Source organism: Uloborus diversus, chromosome 7, assembly GCF_026930045.1.
Source record: "Uloborus diversus isolate 005 chromosome 7, Udiv.v.3.1, whole genome shotgun sequence".
Classification (NCBI taxonomy): domain Eukaryota; kingdom Metazoa; phylum Arthropoda; class Arachnida; order Araneae; family Uloboridae; genus Uloborus; species Uloborus diversus.
Window position 1 is genome coordinate 158,910,110 of NC_072737.1, and position 26,725 is coordinate 158,936,834.

The 26,725-nt window shown below is 35.3% G+C and overlaps 1 protein-coding gene across 2 annotated transcripts in view; it reads right to left on the reverse strand.

The window, feature by feature from the left end:
- Nucleotides 1-26,725, reverse strand: part of LOC129226474 (CUGBP Elav-like family member 4) — a 568,366-nt gene that overhangs the window by 113,133 nt on the left and 428,508 nt on the right. For both annotated transcript variants that reach the window (XM_054861084.1, XM_054861083.1), the window contains exon 4: nt 10,094-10,249. In XM_054861084.1, the coding sequence (XP_054717059.1) occupies nt 10,094-10,249 (156 nt within the window). The remainder of the gene's footprint in view (nt 1-10,093; nt 10,250-26,725) is intronic.

A 26,725-nucleotide genomic window follows, 5' to 3' on the forward strand; every position in this document is an offset into this window, starting at 1 on the left:
TGCCATGGAAGCTACGGTTTTATTCTGTAAACAGAAATCTTTACTTCTGCAAATTCTAAAACTTAGCCATCAAAATATTTCAAAACTTAAAAACATCGTGTGCATTCAAAGTTACAGGCAGAAAAGAAAAGGCATTAATGCTGTGTAAAGACTTAATACATGTGATAGTCAGGTTCAAACAAGAAGTGATCGCGCATGTAAAAATGACAATTTACTTCTAACATTTTTTTCTGAGCCCTCAAAGGGAACAATGATATCATTAAAAAAAAAAACAGTTTGTTCATTCATATTTGAGAGCAACCCTCCCCCCCCCCACATTAAAAAATGGTTTTCTCAGCTTTACGAGAAAAAACATAGCTCTTAATGGAAGAAATTTCGTGCACTAGAATACATGTATGTACAACATTTCCAACAGATGGCCATTCGTTACTTCTATAATTTTTGAAACTAAACCATCAAAATAATCTAAAACTCAAAACCATCGTGTACATAAAAAGTTGCAGGCAGAAAAGTAATTAATGCTGCGTAAAGGCATAATAAGTATGATAGCCAAGAGGGGATCATGTGAGTGAAAATGGCAGTAAATTGAGGCAGTGAGAAGCAAAGGCATGTAAGTGGACTATTTAAATTTTCAAGTAAGTCGCGTTTAAAGTTCCGATCCTAGGTAGACTTTCATTAATTCTTTTTCCAAATCATTATTTCAGCAGCACCTATTAGGGCTCCTTGAACTACTTCTTGTCTCAAGGTAGAAGAGCTGATCTCCTATCATTTGTACTGGTTATCTCCAAATTTTTAATTTTGTCATTGCCCTTTGCTTCTCACTGTCTGAATTCTAACGTTTGTTCGTGATCCTTTAAAGGACATTAGTGTCAAAAAAAAAAAAAGAATTTTGACATCTTAAATTTAAATTATGTTTTTTGCAATCACGAGTGTATTTGGAGGCACCAATGTGCGTATGTAAATGTGTGTGTCTTTGTGTAGGCGTGTGCGTCTTTGTGTAGGCGTGTGGGTCTTTGTGTAGGCGTGTGCGTGTGTATGCATGCACGCGTTTGTGTGTGTGCATGTGCGTGTGTGTAAGTGTTTGTGGCGTGTGCGTGTATGTATGCGACAATGTCTAAGCATTCATGTGTGCAGGCATGCGTGTATGCGTAGGATATGGACGTAACCTGGAGATGGTTTTTTGCCAGTGGAGCAGCATCGGGAGGGGCCAGTCGAAGCTGGTGCTGCAGAGGGAGGAGGGGTGAAAATAAAATCATAGGACATCAAAACAGTCAAATGAAAAGAATAAGCAATGTGATTGCTCAAAAAAAAAAAAAAAAAAAAAAAAAAAAAAAAAAAACCTTTAGTAATTCATTTTCGAGAGTTGTCCATTTTAAGGTTTTAGACTTGTCGAAGAGAAAAAAAAATAGCTCATAATGAAAGAAAATTCGTACACTAGGATAAATTCCACGTTTCCAGCAGATAAATAACCTTTACGTCTACAATATCTGCAACTTTCTTGGAAGAAGAGTAAAGGGGTGAAATTCACAGGTTTGAAATGTTAAGATGAACATTTCAATTTCATGTTTAAAGATCATTCAAGTTAAAAACCATTTCGCTCTGTTATCCGGATTAGTACTGTTCTTTGGTTCTCTCTTTCTTAAAATTGTGATTCCTTAGAAAACCGAAATGATAGGAGTGAAAAGAAAGTATAACTTTTTTTCAAGTGATGAAAAAAGGAAAATTGTAGAATACTGACCAAGTTAGATTTGCTGCAATTGCTAACCTCAAGAGTATAAATAATGAATCCAAAAAAAAAAAAAAATCAGGGACCAAAAAGCAATAAAAGACTTCTTCTTGAAAAAGATATGCTTAAAGTTTCTTTTACTGTCAAAATGATTCCTTAAACTCTCAATAAAGCACTAAATAATGTAATAATAGAATAAATACCTAACAAAACTAATAAAGAGGAATTTTAATCAAGAGCCCACGTTGTCTTTAGTATCGAATTCAAATTTTCACCATCATATTTCAAATTTCTATAAAAAGTCTCTTAAAGCCCCCGTATTTCAAAACGTCTTTATCTCGACTTTTTTCTTTAATGTGAAATTCGAAATATACAGATTCGACTGTATGCAAAATTCCCACTGCGCGGCTCATAAAATTAAACATATTTAACAATTTGCAGAATCAATGACAAACAAAGGCTGCATATACGTGGATTTAACAAATCAATCTCATTTCTAAAGCGAAGAGTCAACTTTCACTCAATTATCAAAAAATTGTCGCAGCAGAGGAAGGCGTCTTTATGCTTGAGGGTCACACATGGAGCAGATTTTCAATGGCATTGGGGGGGGGGGGGGAAGCGAAATGAATTTTTGACCTTTGTTACTCAGGAAAAAGTCGTTTTGATTTTTTTTTCTTTTTCTTTTTTTTCTTTCTCTTCCCTCTTTTTCTCTCTTTTTTTTTGAGACTAACGTTTCGGGGGGGGGGGGTTTGTCCCCAAAACCCCCCCCTAAACCATCAAACTGAACCGAAGCTCAAAACTATCGTGTGCTTACAAAGTTACAGGCAGAGAAGTAATTAATGCTTCGTAAACACTTAATAGATGTGATAGCCAAGTTTAAACAAGAGGCGATCGCGCAAGTATAAAACTGACAGTATAATTCTAACCTTTATTCTCGTGCCCTTTGGGGAACAATAGTGTCATTAAACACACAATTTATTAATTCATCTTCGAGAGCCCTCCACTTTATAAAAGGTTTCCGCAGCTGTTGCACGTCGCGAAAAAATATGGCTCTTAATGAAAGAAATTTTGTACACTAGAATATGTGTATTTTTCAACCAGAGAGAACATTATTTATTAAACAAAAGATGAAAGGCGGAAAAAATTGCCGCCTTTCATGGCCTATATCGTTTCTCTTAAACTTTTTTCAACGCATAAGAGAGAAATTTTTATTTCCCCCTTATAATACACTGTCAGAAACAACATAAATTATCACAGCCGTCGGAGAAGTTTTCTGTTTTTATTTTTACTTTTTTGCTGAATCTTTTACCCCCCCCCCCCGTGCGTCTAATACAAAAACTAAAACATCTCCGTACCACTGATTAATAAATATCGTAGATAGAGCTTCAGTGGCTTTTGTAAAAATAACTATGCCTGCTTTGATAAACGGTTTAGGGACGGCTCCTTTTAAAAGGATGAGCATTGTTCTTTTGTGGGTGAAAAACGAGTACTTATATTTCATTGATGGTGTTAAGAGCGTGGATTAAACGCTGATGGTTAAAAACTAAACGGTATCTATTGTGGGAGGATAATGCCCCGAAATAAGAAGTTAGGTTAGGCCACAAAGGAAACTTTTTGATACAGTAGAAAATTGAAAACTATATTTCACTGCTCAAGAACAATTGCGGTTCTTAACATCTCATTTTTAATTTGCCAAGTTAAGTCTTAGATCTTACACGGAGTCTTTCATGCATGATTCTTTAGACTGATTAGAAATTATGCGTTTAGTGATCAAAGATTTTCTTTTTTGCCAAAACTCGGGATACAAGCTGTATTTTCCTTTCATTAAAATTATTATTTTTGAAGATTCTTGAAGATTCCTGTGGGAGGAAAAGATAATTGAGAAAGTATTCATTTTTTTCTGTATACATTAAAATATTAATAAACAATATTTTACTGCTCAAGAACAATTGCGGTTCTTAACATCTCATTTTTAATTTGCTAAGTTAAGCCTTAGATCTTACGTAGAGCATTTCACGCATGATACTTTAAACTGATAATGAAAGATAAGAGTAACAGTTCAAACTCTCAAACTTCAAACTATCTATGATTGTTTTTTTTAGCAAACCCGTTTTTACGGGCACTCAGTTATACCGAGCATATATAATGGTCCCCACATGCGCGTTATAAATGAGTTAGACTGTATTATCATATCAACCAAAAATATTTGCCTAAATCGGCAAGCGAACTGGGATTAGACTTATTTATGTTCCAATGTGTGATTCATTTTTAATAGAACTGTAATTCACTCTGTGCAACCTTTTTGAGATAAGGATCAAAATTTAAAAAAAAAATGTTTACATCTGATTGTTTTTACTTCCTTTTACAAAAAAGGAAGTATTTTATTCGCGAAAAAATTTTCATTCGAAATTCGGCCTTAATTTCCATTTTGCTCACCCCCGAATGAATGTTGAGTTTTTTTTTTTCAACCCGACCACACGCGGATAAGTGCCTAAGAACGTATAAACACTCGAAATATCCATTTTGACATTCCCCGAGTTAATTACAACGACTTTTCTCGTGACGTCCGTATGTACGTATGTATGTATGTGCGTATGTGCAGATGTGCGTATGTGCGGATGTGCGTATGTATATCACATAACTGAAAAAAGGTATGTCCTAGAAAGTTGACATTTGGTACGTAGACTCCTAGTGGGCTCTAGTTGTGCACCTCCCCCTTTTGGTTGTTTTCGTGTGTTTCTAAAGGGGTCTTTTGCCCGTTTTTGGAGGGAAATCATTGTTAATTTCGATGTATACTCAAATGGTGTTATAATTTGGCAGACACTTGGCGATATATCGCCAGTCTTTTGGCGGATTTTTTTTAAAAAATCTGGTTTCAATTTGGCCACTGATGGTGATATTTAGAGAGTAAACTATTGAATCACATTAAAATAGCCAATAATGGGAAAATGACATTGAAATTGGAATAAAAGGAAGTCATGTGATGTCATCAGCTCGTTTAATAAGTTTTCCTTATCAGTGCAAGATTTTGTAAACACTCTCTAAGGCACATTTTTCATTTTGTGCTGTCAGTTTCCACATTTTTGTTGCACCAAATGTGGAAACGTTAAAATAACATGATACTATCGTAAGAAGCAAAAATATTTGCCTAAATCGGCAAGCGAACCGGGATTTGTCTTATTTATGTCCCAATGTGTGGTTTATTTATAAATATTAATAGAAACGTAATTCATTCTGTGCATCCGCACCGTTTACTCGGGGCCTCTAACCAGAACTCCCTCCGAATTTACTACAGAGCATTCAATGAGGTGCGAAGTTTATGAAATGGGATCCAAGTGATAAATCCTTTGCAATATTCAGGTTATTGCATATCTTCCGGTTTGAAACATTTCCATGATTTTATCATGAAAGCTTACGAGAGAAAGATTAGCGGAGACCAATTCAGAGGGAGAAGCCTTACCTAGGAATTTAATTAAGCCTCACGGTAATGTATATGAATAGAATGCTGCTTTAGCGAAACTTACTAAAATATATTCTAGTTCAATTTATATTCATCGATCAGGGATTCTTGATTCATTGCGTGAAAGGTGTTCCTCGTTTAATTGCAACGGCAGTGATAACGAGCGACGTGTATTATGCATCATCCATCAAATCTTGTTAAGATGTTTGTTCCAGTTTGGTTTGGGGAATAGTTATTAGGTTTTTATGAAACTTATAAGAAGTTATCAACAGACGGTGACTGAATGCATCGTTTGGAGTACAATAAAATAAACTAATAAATACAAGTTTTAAAAAATGCCGTCTGAGTGGCTTAGTGGTTAGGATTAAGATTTTTACATCCAAGGCCACGGGTCTGAACCCGGCTCCAGTCGGTGGATTTTCAAGATTCAGAAATCCATATGCATGCACCATCCATGAAATTCCGTTCAAGCTTTGTTTCAGGTTTCGTTTGGGTTATGGTAACGTGCGTTATTGCTAAAAGTCATTTTTAGAGCGTTAACATTTAAATGGAACTTTTAATGTCTTTTAATGATTTGACATGACTATTTTGAGGATTCTCTTACCGTTTAAGGAAACTTTTAATGACTTGACGCAACTATTTGAAGCATTATTTCACATTTTATTGGAGCTTTTAATGTTATCTAATTTAAATGGCGGACTGTTTTACAATTTATTGGGTCTTTTATTGCTACTTAATGACTCGTTTTAATTATTTTACTGATTCATTACATTTTCATAGCTTTTAGTGATTTGATATATTGATTTAGTGTACTATTTCACATTGAATAGGGACTTTTAATCTTGGTTTAGTTAAAAGTAACTTAAAAAGACAAGACAATGCGATGCATCGTTAATTAAGCAGCTTCCATGTGACTTATATAAAACATGTTGGCAGATGGTAGGGTTGCAATACCGTAGTAAAATGCCACCAATTAGAATATCATTAGTTTTCAATAGCGATGAAACCATTATATCGCCAATTCACTCCTATTCTACTATAGCCGAAGGTGTCTTTCTCAAATATGTAACTGAACTTTTTCAATTGAAAAGAACTCTTATTTCTAAATAGATGTATCGACTGGGCATTAATTTTCAATCTTTGGTGAGATAAACGTTTACTTAACATTTTACAGCAATTTTATGCTTCATGTGGCTTTTTGTTGGCCCCTAAAAATAATATTAGTACCGTTGTACTTCACTGAAAAACATTTGTTCCTTCTCTTTTAAAAGTAATATGAGTGATAATATTTTGCTGCAATTTTTATTTTTCAGTTAAAAAAAAAAACCAGCGGGCTTATATAGCTTATACCAGCGGACTTATATAGCTTCTTCGAAGTTATGCCTGAAAAGTCTTAGTAATTATTGTTTCATTCGATCTGAACTCTAATGAATCACCATCTTCAGTACTCAATTGCTAATTTCAATATGATTTCAAATATTTTCCTTCAAACAAAACTTCCATTGTGCGACTGCGTAGTTATAATTATTTTTCATCCTCCCACTCTATAGGGAAATGATCAACCATTGTGTTATGATTGTAGAATAATGACAAATTCAGACTGTAACGGAAACTTCTCATATCAGGAGGGAGACAAGCGAAGGGGTGGAAATAAAAATAAACATTTACAGCGAACTAATTTCACGGTAAGATTGCAAAATTAAACAGGTAAGTGGAAACGGAAAAATTTATACGCATACATTTTTAAAGCGTCGCTGCTGTAGATTAAAAGATAGCATTTTAATTAAATGGAACTTTTCCCCTGGGAAAACTGGCAACAGGCAAATGGCGAAATTGAATCGATACGATTTTGGCTCACTGCTGAAATAACGAGAAATTCTTTGGGAAAAGCAAATTACCTGACGTTACCTACACATATAAACCTAATTTGAGAAAACAGAGACAAGTAGCAAAAAATTACGGCGTTTGAGTTGCGGTTACAGTTATTTAAGAATGCAATTACAGTCTGGAATTTCAAAAAATTACTATTGTGGAATCGAATGACTTGCAAACTCTTCCACCAGTCTGGTCTGCTAGAAAGTGCGGGAAACCATTTTTATTAACGCATCGAATTACCGGCATTAAAATAATCTTTGGCGGCGGGTCGTTAGTCTTTTGAAAAATACTCGAATTTAGTGTGCCTTCTAAATTGTTTTCGTCTTTTATTTTTGGGGACAAATTGTATCGAATTTTAATATTAAATATTTATTAAGTAATTTGATCATTTCATTTTCATTTTTGCATCACGAAAGAATCCAAATGTTTCTTTCAATTCTTCGAACGCTGAATTCATTTACGAATTTAATATGGGAGAATATTCTAAGATATTTAAATGAACTAGGTTTCTAAAAACCTAATTGGATTTTAAATTTTTTGATACGTTTCTGTCTCCAATTGGGATAATTAATTACTTACGTTTTTAATTTTCTGCATTATTAAGAACGACAAATTTTGCTCGCGCACATTTATTTATTTTATTAAATGATCAGTAAGACTTCGCGTTTAGTCTTCTATCACTCAATCTACTGTGTTCTAAAATTTTCATTATTGACTGGACTCGTTTTTTTAAAAAAAATATTTATTTTTATCTTTTTTTACACTGAAAACTATTGATTTAAAGTAGATAATTTGCAATGAAACTGGTTGTTTTAAATTTGAAGAGCTAATTTTTGTATGGTTTTCTAAGTTCGCGTTACGCCTGTTTTAATAAGTTTACGAACTCCTGACTAACAAGAATATTATGCACTTGGGTGATTCGAAGTTACGTGTGGGCCGATTTGGACAAAATTTTCCTTTCAATTTCATATAATGCGCAGAAAAATTAAGGTTCAAAGACAAAAAATTGTTGACCTAGTAAAAGTGCTTGCTTGTGTGATACGTTTAGCAAAAAAATTTCTAATTTTTTTTCAATTGTTTTTTTTTTTTTTTTTAAGTTTACTTCTCACAAGAGAGACACTTTTGGACATCCGCCTTAGAGCTTATGATTGTAGAAATATATTATCCGAATCTATTGTTGCAAATGTTTCAAATATACCTATACTTTTCTTTTGGTCACTCGTCTGGTCTGCTAATTCTATATTAGCTACCAGTTTGTTTCGCACTCTTGGCTTCCTTAAGAGGTTTTCCATCTCCAGCTCAGTCACTTTCCTATGCCGGGCTGATGAGTGCTAATAAGCATGAAACTGCAGTCCTCGGCTGGAAATGACTGAGCTGGCGGTGTATTTCACGTATTTAGTGTTGGTTTAAAATAGAAACAAAGAGTGGGCCTTTCTTTTCAAAAAAAAAAAAAAAAAAAAAAATCAGACGTTTGTCTCACACTTATAGCTCTATATTTCGTCTCAATACTATTTAAAAAATTGAATTAACAAAGAAATTTTGCCTAAAATCAGCACACAGTGTGATTTCTTAGGAACTTTTTTTTTTTGCCTTTACACGCTTTGAAATAAAGTATAGATCTATCTCATGAGGCACAAAATATCTGCTTTTGCGTGGAATGACTCATTTACTCTTAGCTTATAAATTTAATTTCAAGATTGCTAGAAACTGAAATGCACAGCAAGTACTTTAGTAAATATTTAATTAAAAATTGAGATCATTTTCTTAGCGTAGGTTAAAGTTAGGAAACATATAACGAGGTTTCACATATCAGCTATTGCCTAACGTACACAACACTACTTAATGAGTGTATTTAGTGCAGTTGAATTAACAGGCTTTCTAAACTTAATCAGCTTAAGAACAAAATTTCACTGATTTAGGGTATAATCTGAAAGAAACAATTGATGCATGCTAACTTAGTGACATGAAACACTTGAAATGAAGACAAATATTCAGAGATGGGCAACCACAGGATAGTGTAATAATGAAAAAAGTTGAAATAAGTAGCAATCGAAAGAACATACTTAAGACACTTTTTGGCGCAAAAATTATTAACATCGTCTGCCCCTTCTAGAGATATAAGGTCTTAATGTCTACAGGAAGTTGAAAAAAAGTGCCAAATTTAAAGACTTGGCCAGAAATTGCTTGCGCAATTTCACCATCTGCGTCCATCTGCAAATCGTGTGAAAAGATATATCCCATTAAGATATATTCCATCCACCAGTAGTGACCAGTGCTTCAGTAGTGGCCAATTTAAGGTTTACATTTGAAAAAATAGGATTCCAGGTCATTCAAAAGTGCAAGAGTTATTACCTTCTGCACGTTTGAATCCATTGGGAAACCTGGAATCCTATTTTTTCGAATATAAACCTTGAAGTGGCCACTACTGAAGCACTATTAAGCACTGGCCACTACTGGTGTGTTTTCCTTAAACACCGAAACTCGCTAAATTTGCCGACTTCTCTTAAAATTTTGGAAGACTTTAAGACCTCATATTTCGATAAGGAGGACACGAAGGCGAATTTATGCGTCCATAAACATGTTTTACGATGCTCAGCTTTTTCGTACTTGCAAAGTTATGATTTTTTTGGGGTTAATATGTAGAGTGTAAGAAAAAACAGGTGGCATTATAGTCAACAGTTAAGATTATCTGCCTGATATTGTATGACATCAATCGACAATATTTTGGAGACACATTTAAGCCTGAAATTTAGTTTCAATTGAGACCAATTCAATTCGAGAGCAACGCATCACGCCTACGTTTAGTTCAAAAGGACGGAGTACAGACATGACACCATGTTGGGGAAATGTCTCCTTTGGGTATAGTTTGAGAACTATCACTATGCCGTCGATTAAATCTTTTCGTTACCCAGTGCCAATATGACCGGGTGCCTAGAGTATCTAAAATTGCCCATCTCTTTAATGAAGGAGAAGAAATGCAAACAAGTGACAGTAAAGAAATAAAGAGGGAAAACACACTATGTGTGACATACATTGAGATCTACCTGTGCATATGCACCGTAAGCACCGAACTGGTTGAACATGAAGGGATTCAAAAGCCCCATGTTGCCAGCCATCTGCTGCATCCGCCTCAGTTGTCGTTCTTTTTCTGTGTCGGCGAACTTCACGACAAGGCTAGACGATGCACCCTGAAAAATAAAAGAAAAGTCATTACTTATGATGTCAAATTGTATACATTTCTTTTTCTGTGTGACAACTTAATGCATCATGCAATCGCCCTCTATCGAGGCATATACAACTGGTTGAATCTTCCACAAGGACAAGAATAAGATCTGGAAAAATGTTGCAAAATTTTGGTAGTTGAGTCTATTATAACAAACAAATTTTGGTGTTTAATTTTCTAGCCAGTTACGATTGACTTGTTCTTATAGATTTACGATCAAAATAAGTATCTATGTATATATATATATATATATATATATATATATATATATATATATATATATATATATATATATATATATATATATATATATATATATATATTTGGATTTAACTGCTTTAAAGTTGCCAGCACATTAATGCACAGAGCAGTAGCAAAGCAAGAAAGCTCTTACTTGGACGAAGACCTTCTGTTTCTTTTTGACAGAAAACTCTCACTTGAAACTTTAGTGCTTTGATTGTGAGATCTTACAATTCTGTGCAAAAAAATTACTATTGGGAGACTACCGTTCAGGTTACTTCTTGGAAGTTATAAAATTTCATGTCGAACAATTTGAGAGAAGAAATCGATATCCTTTTCACATTAAGTTATTCGCTTTATTTTCACTACCTAAGTACCTAATAATTTGTTTTCAAGCTCTCTCAACTCTCAAACTCCATTTTTGAAATGATTTGGAACATATTAAACAGTAGAGAGAGACATACGATTGCTGTTAGAAAATTGATATTGACATGCAGAAAAGTAAGATAGTTGAGATCTAGGAGAGCTTTTTGCCTATTAGCTTCCCTCCTAAAGCTTGAATCAAAAGTTCAAGTATTAAAATTTTTACATGAAATTTGAATCCAACCTGTTAGCTAAGACAAGATTTTTGGTTCCACATATGATTAAAAGCAAAATTTCTTTTCCAACTGTCAAAAACGTATCATTAAATATACTACATCCTATAATTGCCACCAAGATCTAGTGTTTAGAACCTTCTAGAAAATTGGTTAAAGTCTATTCACGTTAATGTCTCTGATTGGCCTCGTCTTATAACGGTGGTGACGTTGCGCCTTGCGCCTAATTACGGGACATGATTGCTTGGCGGAGCACCTGTTTCGAATCGGTATTTTGCCAATCCCAACTTGCCCACTTTGCAAGAGTAGAAGTATGGATTGAGACCATCATGGACAGCGTATCTTCACAGCTCAAGGAAAATTTCAGATTGAGAAATATTAGTTCGCGAGACTGTGCGCATAGGTCAATGACTTTCCTTCCTTTGTTTCAATTTCTTTTACTCTTTTTTTTTTGTATTTGCCATGTACCCTGCCATTGGAACTTAAAAAAAATCTCAAATTTGTGTCTTAATCACATTGCTATTCATACAAACTCAACCTCCCAATGAAATGAGAAATTAATTACCAAATCTGTTATACCTCTTATTTGCACTTAGCACTTAGATAAAACTAATTATTAACAGCTCTTTTAAATTAGGCTCCAGACAAGATTCCTTAAATTTAAAAGCAAAAACGGCTACAACTAGGAAGAGAATATTTTTTCGTCGATTTACATTCCTCCACTGATGAACACTTAAGAGAGTTTGATGGCATCCAAAGAGGGGGAGGAGCGGTGCAGATTAGATTAAACGAGGACAAAGTGATAAAAGATGCAGATTCCACCCCAGCTCAAAAAACGCCTCAGTGCATGAAGAGTGAAATGGACACGCAGTGACAGCATCTTACGCAAGTCCTTTAAGTTACTTTGAATGGAGTCTGGTGGGAGAAAGAGATATTGAGCTCCCGCGTATGAGAGGATGATTCAATTGGTAATGAAACGCTACGCATAACAGCCATTTTTAGGAGCGTATTAAGCTTGCTTTTAGCTTCTGAAAGGTAATTTTACCTGCCTCAGTTTTGTGGAAAAGCTTTTATCCTAATCAAAGATGAAAAAATGCAAATTGATACGTCAAAGTATGTTTACTGCGCCTCTAAAGAAAAGCATGGTGCTTTTAAATAAAATATGTAAGCATAGTTCGGAGAGAAATATTTGCATTAGTTTTCCATGGCTTGTAATACAGGTATTTTTAAAACGGGTACGGACTAGCGAATGAACACTTAAGAAGCGCAATTTCATTTTCAAAAATTCATAATATTGTTAAAAACTAGCATTAAGGACGTGACAGTAAAAGTTTTTATTGACATATGTGATTAGTTTTGAAAGATAGAGAGAACTTTTATGGTTCTGTGTCAAGCTTTTGGGGAGGTTGAACTGATACATAAAAGTGCCTACTTAAAGAATACCCCCTGCCAATGGACAAACACAGAATTTTGAAATAGTTCATTTCAAATTTATTTTTCTTTCTGGAAATGTATGAAAGGAAGTTATTACTGCCATTTCATCTAGGAAAATCTTCTGAATTCTTAATTACAAAAAATAAATGAAATTAAAGAAACGGGCTGTTAATTCAGTGGTAGTGCTAGCCTATTTTAGGAAAAACAATTTCATTGGAAAATGAACCAAAAAGAATATTGAAATAAAAAAATATTTTCGCAAGAAACTTGCACAAAATATGATACTGTCAAACCACGGATTGCATGGAATTTTCAAACGTCCAGATAAGACGAATCTATCTGAATGAGGGGGGAAAAGTAAAAATTTGATGCCGGTATTCCGCTCATTTGAATGAGACTCTGCTTCTGCAAAAGCTGACATCGGTAAAAAATAATAGATTCGTCCATTTCCGGCTGTAAAACGGATGTTTGTATTCCCATACAATCCGTGGTCATACAGTAGTACCCCAAGCATAAAATGTTAAGGAAATACAGGCATCTTTCAAGAAACATTAAGCTATGCATTTACGTGTGATCAGATCACTTAAAGTGCAGTTTTAGCGAATAACGAACCTCTATGGTAATAAAAATTTTAATACGATAGAAATCCAATTCTCCGAATTAATTGGAATTGGACCCAATTCGGATAACTAAAAATTCTGATAATTGGGTTATCCCCGAAAATTGGTAACTTTTAATTAATTACTGTATGTGGGCATAAAAAAGGAGTTTCAAAAAACTTCTTTTTAAAAGGATAACATTCAATTATTGTAACTAAATGAAAGGCAATACTTTTTATGCTAAGCGTACTTTACAAGAGCTGCATATTAGAAGCAAATAATAGAGCTGTCCCCTGAGCGGTGACTCATCCTCTGAATAATGTTCGTGCTTCGCCTACATTAGCTTCTTAAAGGGATGGGCAATAGCGTTAATAGAGAGAATCATTATTTTGTGAATCGCAGAAAGTTTACGTCTTAATTTTTTAAATCTGAAATGCTGAAAGCGATTCAGATAATCAGCAATTCGGATAGTCGGTGTTCGTGTAATTGGAGTTCGGATGTATTAGTTTCAGCATATTTTCATCTTGATGCAAGGTCTCGTCCTGGTACATATACCTTAAATCATGAATGTGTGGATGATTGAAAAAGTGTGTTTCCTATTATGCAGCATTCTATGGTTTCAGGCGCAGATTCAACTTGTACTCAAATTGCATTGACACGTATATAAGCACCAATCTTTTTAATAAGTTTTAGTTCTTGCACTAATTATGGTAAAATAGATAAATCTTTTTGGAAAAGTTTTGAAAACAATAATTGTTGTTGTAGGTTATCTTTCTAAGACCTCTTGCTGTTCTAATGCTAAAAATTAAACTTTAATTACTCTTTTCTAAATTAAAAAAATCTTGCGACATTTTGAATTCTTATTTATTACTGTTTTCTTTTGAAGCAACTTGTTCTTAGACTGGGTTTCTCTACTTGATAAAGCGTACACTATTACCTACTTGACTTCAGGCTGTTGAATTTGAAGAGTGGGTCTCTTTTTTTTTTTTTCAAATTTTCTCTAGAAAATAAGTAAGTTATAACTTCTTCCGTTCCAGATGATAATCGCACGCGTGTTTTTTTCCAGTGCTCACATCAAAAACTTTTGATTTCATTTTGGCACGATTTTTTCCCCTCCTTCACACAACTTCTTTTCAAACTATTAGATTGAGAGTGTTCTTTAGGAGAGGCAGAAAAAAAAATTGACAGGAAATTGGGTTGGAGTTTTCTGCACGGAAAAGAGCAGCGAGACCCTCAATATGTTCGATTTTTTTTCTCTTATTTTTCGGTCTCTTTCATTTTGTTTGGGGAGGTTCAAAACATTGTTCTCGCTTGAATGGCTCACACCTTGAAAAATGAATTTAATCTAGTACCTATTTCTTTCCAGAAGTCATCTAGTTTTGAACCGCCTTTTTACTACACTTCTTTTACAAACCGCCTTTTGTAGTGTCGAATGTTATTAGTTTTGTTAGAGTGGAACTTTTGAAACTAAAATTTTGCGATCTAATTCAGTTGTACATATTTTTCTTCTTTCGGAGGCTCTACACTTAAACAATACACACACGCACAAGTACACATGCCCATCAGGGGCAGTAGTCTTTCAGATTTAGATTCACAAAAATTTTTTCGTAAATTACACACTCAGGTACGGTGTAACCTGCCAGTTCTTTTTTATAAATAATTTGTTTGAACCAATTAATTATTTCATTTATTTATTTACTGTTTATTTTTTGAGGCGAACGTATCCAATTTACTTTTTATTGATTTTGTGTATGTCATTTGTCATGTTTTTTTTTAATACATAATGGTTAAAGAGTTTAATATCTCTTTGTTTCGCTCATAATGTTTCTTAAAAAGATAATTTTAGCGACATTTTTGCATGAAAATTAAAATTGAAAAAAGAGGCTTTATACGCCCCTAAAACGCATAACTTATTTACCAAATTTATTTACCATGCCAGTTTTGTTAACATGCACTTGTGACGACAGCTTCGAAATTTAGCCGAGAGCCAAATATCAGAAGATTTTGATTTTTAGACTAATACGGCAGCTTCATTATGTAGAATGCACCGTAATTTTGCCAACAGTACAATATACAGTGGTGCTTTTCCCCCTCGTTTCTCATCCGCTTTTGATGCCATAAGGTGGAATTGAAGGTAGCTGGGCGAAATGTCAAGTGTTTTTGATACACAACTGTATTTTAACTAAGTGTTAGATCATTTAAAGAAAGAGGAAAACATTTCTTTTTTTAGAAATAAATTAAAAGCCATCTGGAGGAGTATTTGTATTTTCTTTAAAATTTTTGAAATTTATTTCTCGTGGTCATGTAAACATACGGAGGAGTTGCCACTGATGCCAATGCACAAGCACATACACACACACAACAATAAAGGTGAACGGTGTTTCTAAGGTAGCCCATTAAGCAAAAGTAGAATCACTTTCATTTTTAAACGAATATGTCACTACTGCATTACAAATCATGTATCTGCAACGCACGTGACTACATTCAGAGATCGTCGAAACCAGCGATTCTTAACCGGTGGTCTGGCGGACCAAACCGGTTTTTACCTGTCCATTAGGGTGTCCCCAAAAAAATTCTCACTTTTCCTAATGTTCTAATTTTTATAAAATTAGGTACTCGTATACTAGTTAATAAAAATACTTTACAATAAAAACTTGTCTTTGCATTAAGGCATTGTCTCAAGTAAATCACAATAAATATCTTAAAATTACTTTTAGAAACAGTTGTTAAATGCCAGTAAAAAAAAAGCTTTAAGAAAAAAGAAGATATATCTCATCGGTTCGCCAATGTTTTTTGGAAAATTTTGCCTGTCCGTGGACCAAAAAAGGTTGAGAAACGCTGGCCTAAACTTTCATCGTTGTATGCAGGTATTTTACTTTATTTTGCGTAGAAACGTATTCAGTAAGTAAATAAATTTAAAGTAAATATTTTTTGATATCACGAGTAGGATTTCAAAATCATAAGCTATTTACTTAAATAAGTTTATCATTTAGTCAAAACTTTAAATGCATCTCTTTCTTATAAAGAAAGCAAACCTGATCTCAACACGTTTTGAAGCACGTAAAAACCCTACATCGTGCTGTCAAATTCATCTTTCTCTGAAAAAACGCGCACGAAGATGAGATATCAGTGCACACTTTGTTAAATTCTGACTCCATCAGATAAAATACGCATATATTTAAGTTGACATTTTACTCACCAACTTCGAAATATTTCGGAATAAATAAGTGAAGGTAAAATCCATAAATTAGACAGCTTGAGCGTCAAAACACTTTTTTCGTTGAGTTCAGCTTTTAGAGTCGCTCAAAAGAAGGCTACTTTATTAGTGCTGAGATGACTCATCCGACATTTTGGGTCTAAAAGAGAACGCAAGGGCAGATCCAGCTTCTGACTTTGGAGAATGTCATCATCGGATAGCAGGGGAAGGGGGGGGGGAGAGCAAAGTGTAATTTTGAGGCCCAAATAGGGAAGTTTTCGATTTTTCAATTTTATTTTTATATGATAGAGTAACATGTATGAACATCATAGGTGAACAAATTTTTGCGATACGATAAGTAGTTTTTTTAAAATTAATTTTTAAAGTTCAAGCGCTTGTGACGTCAAATGGCATAGGAAGTAACGTCATGCGCTCTTCCGATAGGGGAGAAGCCGAAGGTCACGCATTCGACTTCGAAGACGAAACGTAAAAGGCTTATCTCCTCGCATTTAACTCCTCGCGTTTCTGGAACATTAAACCTCTCATCCTCTCGGAAATATTCGAATATCATCATTGATGTTACATGAGGAAGATTATTTAGATTGTGTTTTAACGAATCCGGTCTCCATAGTGTGTTCAAACGGATTATTGAATTTCTAAAAAATATAAATATCAGCGCGCTCAAAATGTCCCTAGCGAAAACAAGGGATCTTCGGCGGAAGGCTGCCCATTCGCGCCCTGTGACGTAGGCTCGTGACGTTTCAGAAGAGCGCACTTTTGCGCGTGGATTTTTAAAAATTCATTAAAAATCAACCACGATGTTTTAAAATTCGGCGATGGTAAATTTTTTAGTTTTGAGGGTCAATTAACAATATCCAATAGCCAAAATATGAACATTTAATAGGTTGCAACTTCCCTATTGGGAGTCTGGCACAATTTCTGCAAAACATTAGTTCCAGAAAAGCAGATTTATGCTCTGCAGTAGAACCTCGTATATCCAGCCCCCATTTATCTGGCTCATCGGCTTATCCGGATCAAATTTTGCAGACTTTAAAAAAATTATATACACTTAACTAATAATCATAAATTATGATAATAAGAACGGAACAATAAATGCGCCGAATATTATGAAAGGATTCCGGGCTGTTTTGCCGTGGTCTGAGTGTATATTCTCCAAACGTTTCGGCTGCATCTGCGGCAGCCATCCTCAGTGGTTCCGAGTTCGTAACTTCCAGGGAAGAGACTTCTTGGCAACTGATGCAAGTGTCGAAGTGCTGTCAACATTTATAGGGCATGGGTCCTCTTGGTTCTGGACAGGGATTGGCTGGTGAACGTCTGTCTTCATCGCTTCCTGATTGGAGCTTAGGCTCTCGTTTTCCTGTTCGGGGATTGGCTGCTGGGGATTCAGCTGAAGGTCCGTCCTTGTTTCTGATTGGCTGGAGGTTCTTGTTGTTTTGATCCTTTTCAGTATGGGATGCCAGAGCTTGTTTATCTTTATTCCTTCTTCTTTTTTGTTGAAATTATTTGGATGTTTGAATATCTCGATGGCTTCTCTGTTCAATCTCGCATAATAATGGCAAGTCCTTGAAAGTATTTTTGTCTCTTTGAATTTGATGTCATGGTTCCCCTCACTAAAAGTGTGTTCTGCGACTGCTGACTTCTGAGTGTGGCCTAGTCGGCAATTTCTTTGATGTTCTTTGATTTTAGTGTTGACGCTTCTCTTAGTAGTTCCAATATAGGTAGATCCGCAGGAACAGGGAATCTTGTAAACACCTGCGGCGGACAAGGGATCTCTTGCATCTTTCACAGATCGTAATAAGTCGCTGGTTCGGTGGGTGGGTTTGAAAACAGTCTTGATATTGTGGCGTCGCAGAAGTCTTGATATTGTGGCGTCGCAGAAGTCTTCGAAAGACTTCTGCGACCCATGCCCTATAAATGTTGACAGCACTTCGACACTTGCATCAGTTGCCAAGAAGTCTCTTCCCTGGAAGTTACGAACTCGGAACCACTGAGGATGGCTGCCGCAGATGCAGCCGAAACGTTTGGAGAATATACACTCAGACCACGGCACAACAGCCCGGAATCCTTTCATAATATTGACACCGGCCGTGAAAGCCTTCACTCTTACAAATGCGCCGAATATTCGCTTTTCATTTTGAATAAATGTACAACCGCAGCATGGGTCATGCAATAAATTTTAATACAGTGAAACCTGTGTAAGTTGACCACCTGTGGTGCACTACTTTAGTGGTCAACTTAAACTGGTGGTCAACTTACAGAGGTTGAATTACATGATAAGGGCTAATTCCGTGCCTGAAAAAGTAGTCAATTTAGTCAGGTGGTCTACTTACAAGGGTGGTCTACTTCGCTGATTTTACTGTAATCTAATAAATAACATGGCGCATTTGGAGTGTCAGTCCGACATTACTGCAGCTGAACAAATATGATAAAGTTTGCGAGAAGCAATCCTAAGTAATTTTGTAACAAAGTATTTGCTGTAATAAAAGATAAGTCTGCTTATTTGTGAATGTGGTTTGCTTGTTACCCATAAAACCCGGATTATCCGGATTTTTGTTTATCCAGACTGCTTTTGGTCCCAATTAGTTCGGAAAAACGACGTTGTACTGTATTTGGTCACTTAAGAGGGAGGGGTCATGACCCCTTACCCAAATCTATGCCCCAATTTGGCTCGATACCACAAGCAAGTGTATCACAAATTTGTACGCTGGTGCGTGAGCTTCCGATGTGTTCTTTGATTGATGTTTTTGCTATTTTAATTTACGAAAGAAAAAAGATTCCCTTCATTCTGATTTGATATGAAAATGAAATTACTTACAGGAAACATTTCCCGAAGTTATTATTAAAATTTAAGCATCAGTCGCCTTGCTAAATGTGCTGTAAGTGGCGTTTTACTCAGGGGTAAAGAGTCGGAATCGGAGTCGAAGAGCAGGAATCGGGCTGATGTTGCGGTCATGGAGTCAGAGTCAGAGTCTTTTGTCGAAGATTAAAAATTCTAAGAGTTGGAGCTGGAGCCGATCATTTTTTCTCCAAGTTCGCAACTCTGCCAATTGCTTGCAAAGTCGGAGTCGGACTGATTTTGAGGCCAAGGAGTCGGACTTGGAGAATCTAAAATGGTCGAGTCGGTGCCGGTCATTTTTCCTGCGACTCCGCAGTCCTGGTTTTACTCAAACTCTCATCAGTTATTTTAACCACGTAACAGCCAGCGACTTTTATTACGTATTTTCAGTTACAGTAACCCCATTACATTGCGCCTCGTTATATCTTTCATTTGGATATGTCGCGCTTTTTCTCATTCTCCCGAAAAGCAAAGGTTGTAAAATTTAACTTTAAATTTGAGTCTACTTAAGTAATAAAAGCATTCTACTTCTCCAGAAAATTAGCTTTCTTTTTTTGTCCAGAAGTAAAACAAGGATATTTTCAGTTCTTGTGAGACTGATAAATTTAAAGTTATATTTTTTTAAATCATTGTTTCACAAAAAAGCAATTGAAATATTTAAACTACTTTTTTATTTGTGAAAAAGCAATGACTGGTAACTTTTTCTAGAATTTTTTAAAATTTATTTTAAAAAAATATCCAAATATAAAGTAAACTATTTATTGTAGATGAACACATTAATCATTTGAATACTAGAAGAATCGTTATTTTTAATGAGCTTGGTTATATCGCGGTTTCATGTACATCGCGCTAAAAAAAAATTTCTTGTTCGGCAAACTTATCATCATTCGACCAAATATGAAGTTAATTCCCGCAAATTTATCATCATTCGGCGAAATTTAGAGTTCTATTCGGCAAAAATTATCATCATTTGGCGAAATTTCAAGTTTCATTCGGCAAATTGAGAATTTCCGAACTCCCAAAAATTTGAATTCTTAATACACGGCTGGATATACAGCTCTTTCGGAAACAAAAATGTCGGAGAGGTCGGCTTGTCCTCCAAAGTGTTTCTAGCCCACACCATTATTGAACAGGTCGACTAGCTCTATGAAGAATCACATATTATGATGGATGATGAACGAAAACATAATTTGAATTTTTTGGCGTCTACATTTGCATGAGCTTTTCAAAAAGCTTTAGATCTTCTCTGCTGATATAAATGTCCCCTTAAAGTTGTTTCGTTCCTTTTAGCAGACGAAAAAAAAAAAAAAAATCCGAGGGTGGTCGGAGGTACGTGATTTTCTAAGAAGACGAATAAACAGATAGAGGGAGAAATTGAAGAGAGTAAACAATTTTGAATTTACCCATCGCTCCGAGGCATAAATCATGGTACTTAATTTATTCTTGCAGTTTTTGTGTCTTGTTATCCCCCGCAGGAGCAATAAATAACAAAATGGCGCACTACGCTCTGAGGTTATATTTTCAGAGTATCTAAATGAGGTTTCTCAGCAAACATTTTGGGTGGTTTTCGTGCAGCATCAAAGGGATACCTTTACAAATGACTTTACAAACGGTATGGATACTTTATTGATAAATTGTTTCACTGCTGAAACATTTAGGTGCTTTTATACGTTTTCATGCTGAAGTACACTCAAAGGAAAGTATTTTTCAATTTCCGGCCTGAATTGTATATTTTCGCAAATGTGTTTAAGATTATTGTCTTGTGCACATATTCTTTAATTTTTTTTAGATTTTTGTGAATCGCAATATGTATATATAATACGTTTGTTTTTGGCTGCCATTTTTCAAATAACAGCCAAAATGTGAATTGTCTCTTTCTTTTTCGCTTGAGAAATAAAATACATATGGTACTGGGATTTACCATGTTAAAATCTACTATTTCTTGCCCACGGAAGACATGGTCCTAACCAATTGAAACACATGAGCGTCTATTTTGGGATGCTAAACACTAAAGCGATGTGTAATAAAAAACAAAGATACTAGGCCTTTTCGACAAAGTATCCAAAACGTTAATTGCATGTTTATTTTTTATCGAAAGTGCTGGAAGTAATTTTTTAAATGATGGTTTACTTGCGAAGTATAGTAAAGTGTTAAAGAAAGTGGTATTGGGCGATTCTCGAAAAATTGTCTCGTGCGTAAGGCTAAGAATTTAATCTTATTCAAGTAACTATAAATTAAATATGGGATTAACTGTTATGCTTTGATACTATATTAAAGCATGTATTATTCCCGAACAGCATTATTTTTTGAAGGCTTTGGTTAGCTGGAAAATGTAAAAATTTTAGCGTTACGCACGGGACATTTTTACGAGAATCGCCCTATTAGTTTAAGAAAATAATATTATTTGAGAAATAATATATATATGATGATTTAATGTGCACAAAAACATCAATACGTTTTCCGCAGCCTTTTCATTATGTACATCTAGTTCCATATACGCATCATGACAGCAAATGCAGATGAGCAGGCGATAACCTAGCAACCTTGGCAGTGGCCATTATATTAGCTGACAACATTTAGCTGTAATTGCACAGATTAGTCGTCTGGCTCAAATGAAAGGCTCCAACCCTTATAACACTGCCTGTTAACTGCTGCTTATTGCAGCCTGCCGCAAACCTTGTCTCACCGGCCGTGAAATTAACAGTTGATACTGCGGTTCATTACAATGATACTGCTTGCAGAAACCGGGATTCTGTGTTGATGTGATGATGGTACACTTCACTGAAATTCTTCGCCATGAGCTATGAGGGTATTATGCGTATCAGAATCAACTGTTGCGAAATGGATTTGGCACAAAGACACTATGAGGTGATTCTACGGCCACGGGTGGGAAAATTTAGACAAATTTTCCTTATAATTTCATTTTTATACAATCATTTCATTTTTATGCATCCGTGTCCTACACACACGTGCATAGATACACAACTACACACACACACACAAACACATCCACACACATACACACAACTACCCACACATTCATGCCTGCACACAGACACAAACACATATGCCTACACACATACACATGACCCCCCCACAGACACAAACACACATGTTACACACACATACACATAACCCGTACACACAAACACATACCCCCACGCACAAACACACACGCCTACATACACACACTCGTGATTGCGAAAAACATAATTTGAATTCAAGGTGTCAAAATTCAAATTAATTTTTTTTTCTAATTTTATTTTTAGTTGGTATTTTTAAATGGTTTACCTGCCACGCTTGCGACACTATTTTGGGTATCTGCTTTAGAGCCCTGATTTCTAGTAATATATCCTCCGAATCTGTTGAAACAACTTTATTAAATACTAGCGGTACCCGCACGGCTTTGCCCGTAGTAGAAAATTAAGAGGTCATTTGGTTAGCGTGTATATTTACAAATAATGAATGATGATTTTCTCGTCAATTTGCTATGTTCATTTGCTCGCCCATTTTCCACGTTATGATAATTTTCTCGTCTACCACGTATTGGTAATTTGCGCTCGTCCACGGAATGATAATTTGTTCGGTGAAATTTTCGTAAAATTGGAATAAAAAAAGAACAAAATCGAATTTTCAAAAAATAGCTCCGAGATGCACACCCCGATGCTATAAACTAACTGTGTGCCAAATTTCATGAAAATTGGCCGAACGGTCTAGGCGCTATGCGCGTCACAGACATCCAGACAGAGATCCAGACTTTCAGCTTTATTACTTCCTTTTACAAAAAAGGAAGTATTGTATTCGCGAAAAAATTTTCACTCAAAAATCGCCCTTAATTTCCATTTTGCTCACCCCCAAATGAATGTTGAGTTTTTTTTTCGATTCGACCACATGCGGAAAAGTGCCTAAGAATGTATAGACACGCGAAATATCCATTTTGACCATCACCGAGGTAATTACAACGACTTTTCTCGTGACGTCTGTATGTATGTGCGTATGTGCGTATGTGCGTATGTGCGTATGTATCTCGCATAACTCAAAAATGGTATGTCCTAGAAAGTTGAAATTTGGTACATAGACTCGTAGTGGGGTCTAGTTGTGCACCTCCCCTTTTGTTTGCTTTCGGATGTTCCTAAGGGGGTCTTTTGCACCTTTTTGGGGAGAAATCATTGTTAATTTCGATGTAAACTCAAGTGGCGTTATAATTTGTCGGACACTTGGCGATATATCGCCAGTCTTTTGGTCGCCAAGTTTTGTCGCCAACTTGGCGACAAATTTGGCGGAGTTTTTTTTTTTTTTTTTGGTTTCAATTTGGCCATTGTTGGTGATATTTAGAGAATAAATATTGAATCACATTAAAATAGCGAATAATGGGGAAATGACATTAAATTGGAGTAAAAGGAAGTCATGTGATGCACACATCAGCTCGTTATTAGTAGAGCCGCTATATAGATAGGCCGACGCATCAGCTTAAGTTTAGCCATTTTGGATCGGATTTTTCATTGTTGCGCAGCCAGGGTTACCACAGCAAAATTTCAGATTTTGTCAAACTTGCCGAAAATAATATTTTATTTGATGAACAATTCATGTGTGTGTGTCGCTAATAATTGATCACAGTGAACAATACCAAACGCGATAACTCGCCAGAAAAGACAACCACTCAAACACGCGCTCCGATCCAAAATAGCTAATCTTAAGCTGATGTGTCGGCTCGTATATACAAGGGCCTTAATTATTAATAAAGATAAAGGTAAAGATATTCTTTGCTTTCCTAATGATCGTTTTTTAGTCTAAATTTCATAAATAGACAAAAAGTGGATGACTCCTCAGAAAATCAGACATTTTGTCCCACACGTGGCAACTCTATATTTCGTGTTAAATATATACTTACATATTTATGTAATATTTAGCTGACTATATTGATTAAAATTTTTCGCTCGACTTAGCAACAATCTTTGTTTTTTAATAGGCATAAACTTTTAAAAATACAATAATAGTGTATGGTAAAAATTTTCGAGGACCATTCCCGTAATAAGCTCTTCGTTCATTTACTCCATTCTTGGTTTTATCATTCCTTCTTTGTATTTCATAATTTCAGTTCAGAAGGAAAACTACACCACTTCATTACCAGTTAAAATTCCTATAATAGGAGGTACAGAAACTTTCGAACGAAAAAAAGGGGGAAAAAAATCTCTTCAGAGAAGCAAACGAAAAAAGAGGCCATTTCGGCGGCGATAACCTGCATGTAAAGACCTTCTAATTATAACGACAGAGGGCGCGCGGAACAATTACATCGCCTTGAGCGCCATCATATGAAAGAAATAACATTTACTAGGCAATTCCTTTCTTTTCGCTTTCATTCACTCATGACTTTCTACCCCCCTCCTTTTTACGTTTTTTTCCCTAATTCTAATTGGGAAGCGTTTTACAAAAGGATCAAAAACATGGTCCCAATGGCCTTTGTACTGAAATAGTATTAAAAAAAATCGAACGAGAAATTGAATGACGGAAAAAACTGCCTAAATTACCTCTGGCTTTCTGCTTTCAATTAAAGTTCCCGAGTTGATCACATGTTCTATAATTGAAATGCCTAAAACTTTTCAACCCCTCTCCCAACTTTGGCGTGGGATTTGAAGCTCAAAACAGCGATAAAGAGCGCCCTCTCTTCTACCTAATCATTAGCATATTGATTCGCAGCACTTTGAGAAAAAACACATTTTAATTGACTTACAGACAGGAATTCTAATTTCCTAGCTTTTTCTGAGCTTAAACATCGAGCTCTTGAATAAAAAGAATTTGACAAACTGAAGTATTTTTTTTTTCTCCTTTTACACTACAAAGCTATATCCGGCAAAATGCCAATAAAATGCAAATGAGTGAGAGAGGAATAAAAAAGCGATTTTCCACCGTAGCTTCAGTTAAAGACATCTATAGGCTGCGGGGCAAAAATAATAAGAACATTTTTCAATTAATTTCTTCGGTGTATCATCGCAGCAGCATCCAAGCGCGGAAATAATCTTTGCTGTTTTTATATGCTTTTTACGGACGTAGCTTAGTCCAAGTCCCCAGAGTTCCACGATGGTAAAAATAGCACACGTTAACTCAATAAAGAACACCATTCGACAGCCAGCTCCCCCCTCCCCCCGTTAAGAACGGAAGGATTATATTCTTGTATGTGCGAACTAGACGTTTTTGTTACGTGTAAGATCAACAATATTTTTGGAATATAATATTTTACCATTTACACCATTTCGGATTTTAAGAATAAGTTTGTTTTTTTGGATCTACCTGTATTATTGCACAAAAGTATCGTGGTTAGAATGAGAGAGGTACAAGTCATCACAACATCGATCCGAGTAATTAAAGATTTTATAAAAACATCTGCAAAAAAAGCCAGGACTGTGTAAATTTTAACATCAAGCGCAGTGTTTGCATTTAAACGTCGGTAGTTTTTTCATTATGAATTTAACTTTTACCAGAAGTTACTTGCAACTTGTTTTAAAGTTACTTTAAATGACTTTATGCTACTGTTATTCGGTCTCAGGGGTGCCGCGAATTTTAATTTTTGGGAGGTCGGAAATTTTCAATTTGCCTAGTGTAACTCCAAGTTGTGCCTAATGATGATAACGTTGCAGAATGAAGCTCCAAATTTTGCCGAATGGAACTCCTAATTTCAACGAATAGAACTCCTATTTTCAACGAATATAACTCCAAATTTTTCCGAATCATCAGAAAAAAAATTGCCAAATAGGGAAACTTTTGGGAGGTCACAATGACCTCTCGTGACCCCTCATCGGGGGGCCCTGTTAATGAGCCCTATATCATAGAGTTACTGAAATGCATGCAAGGACTGTTTTATTGAAGACAGCGGAAAATGAGGTTGTTTCCTTCAGTCAAATGTAGTACTTTTAGACTCTGAAATTGATAGAATAAGCGAAAAAATAACATGGATCCAGAAAATTCTTTCATTTTCCCAACAGTTATTTTTTAATTAATTTTTTAAACTGTCCGGTTTTTCAAACAAGGCGGGGTCTTGATGACGTCACAAATGATGCTCTTTGGCGCATCTTTGTACCGCGTTTCCACGATATGATAATCAAGAAGCGAAATTAAATTTCGCTGTATGTTTGCTACAAACCATGTCGTTGCCAATACACGTGAGTAAAGATGCGAGTTAAATATTTTGCTCTCTGAATGGCAACACAGAATGGCATTTCATCATTTGTGATGTCATCGGCAAGAAATGTAAACAATGAAAGCGCACCGATTTAAGTTATTTTTTAAAAATATTAAACTTAACCAAATTATTAAAAAAATAGTTTGATCTCATGTTTTTAAGCATGTTCTTTCAGAATAAAATACTTTTAAAATTTTGGAAATGATCCTATTCTGGCTGCTGGTCCTATCAGCGGCCAGGAAATGAACTTGTATCATTTTCATTCTCGCCTCAACAGCAGTGCAGGATATATTTTAGTTTATTTTTTGCAAAAATTGGTACCCTTAGTAGAAGAACTAAAGA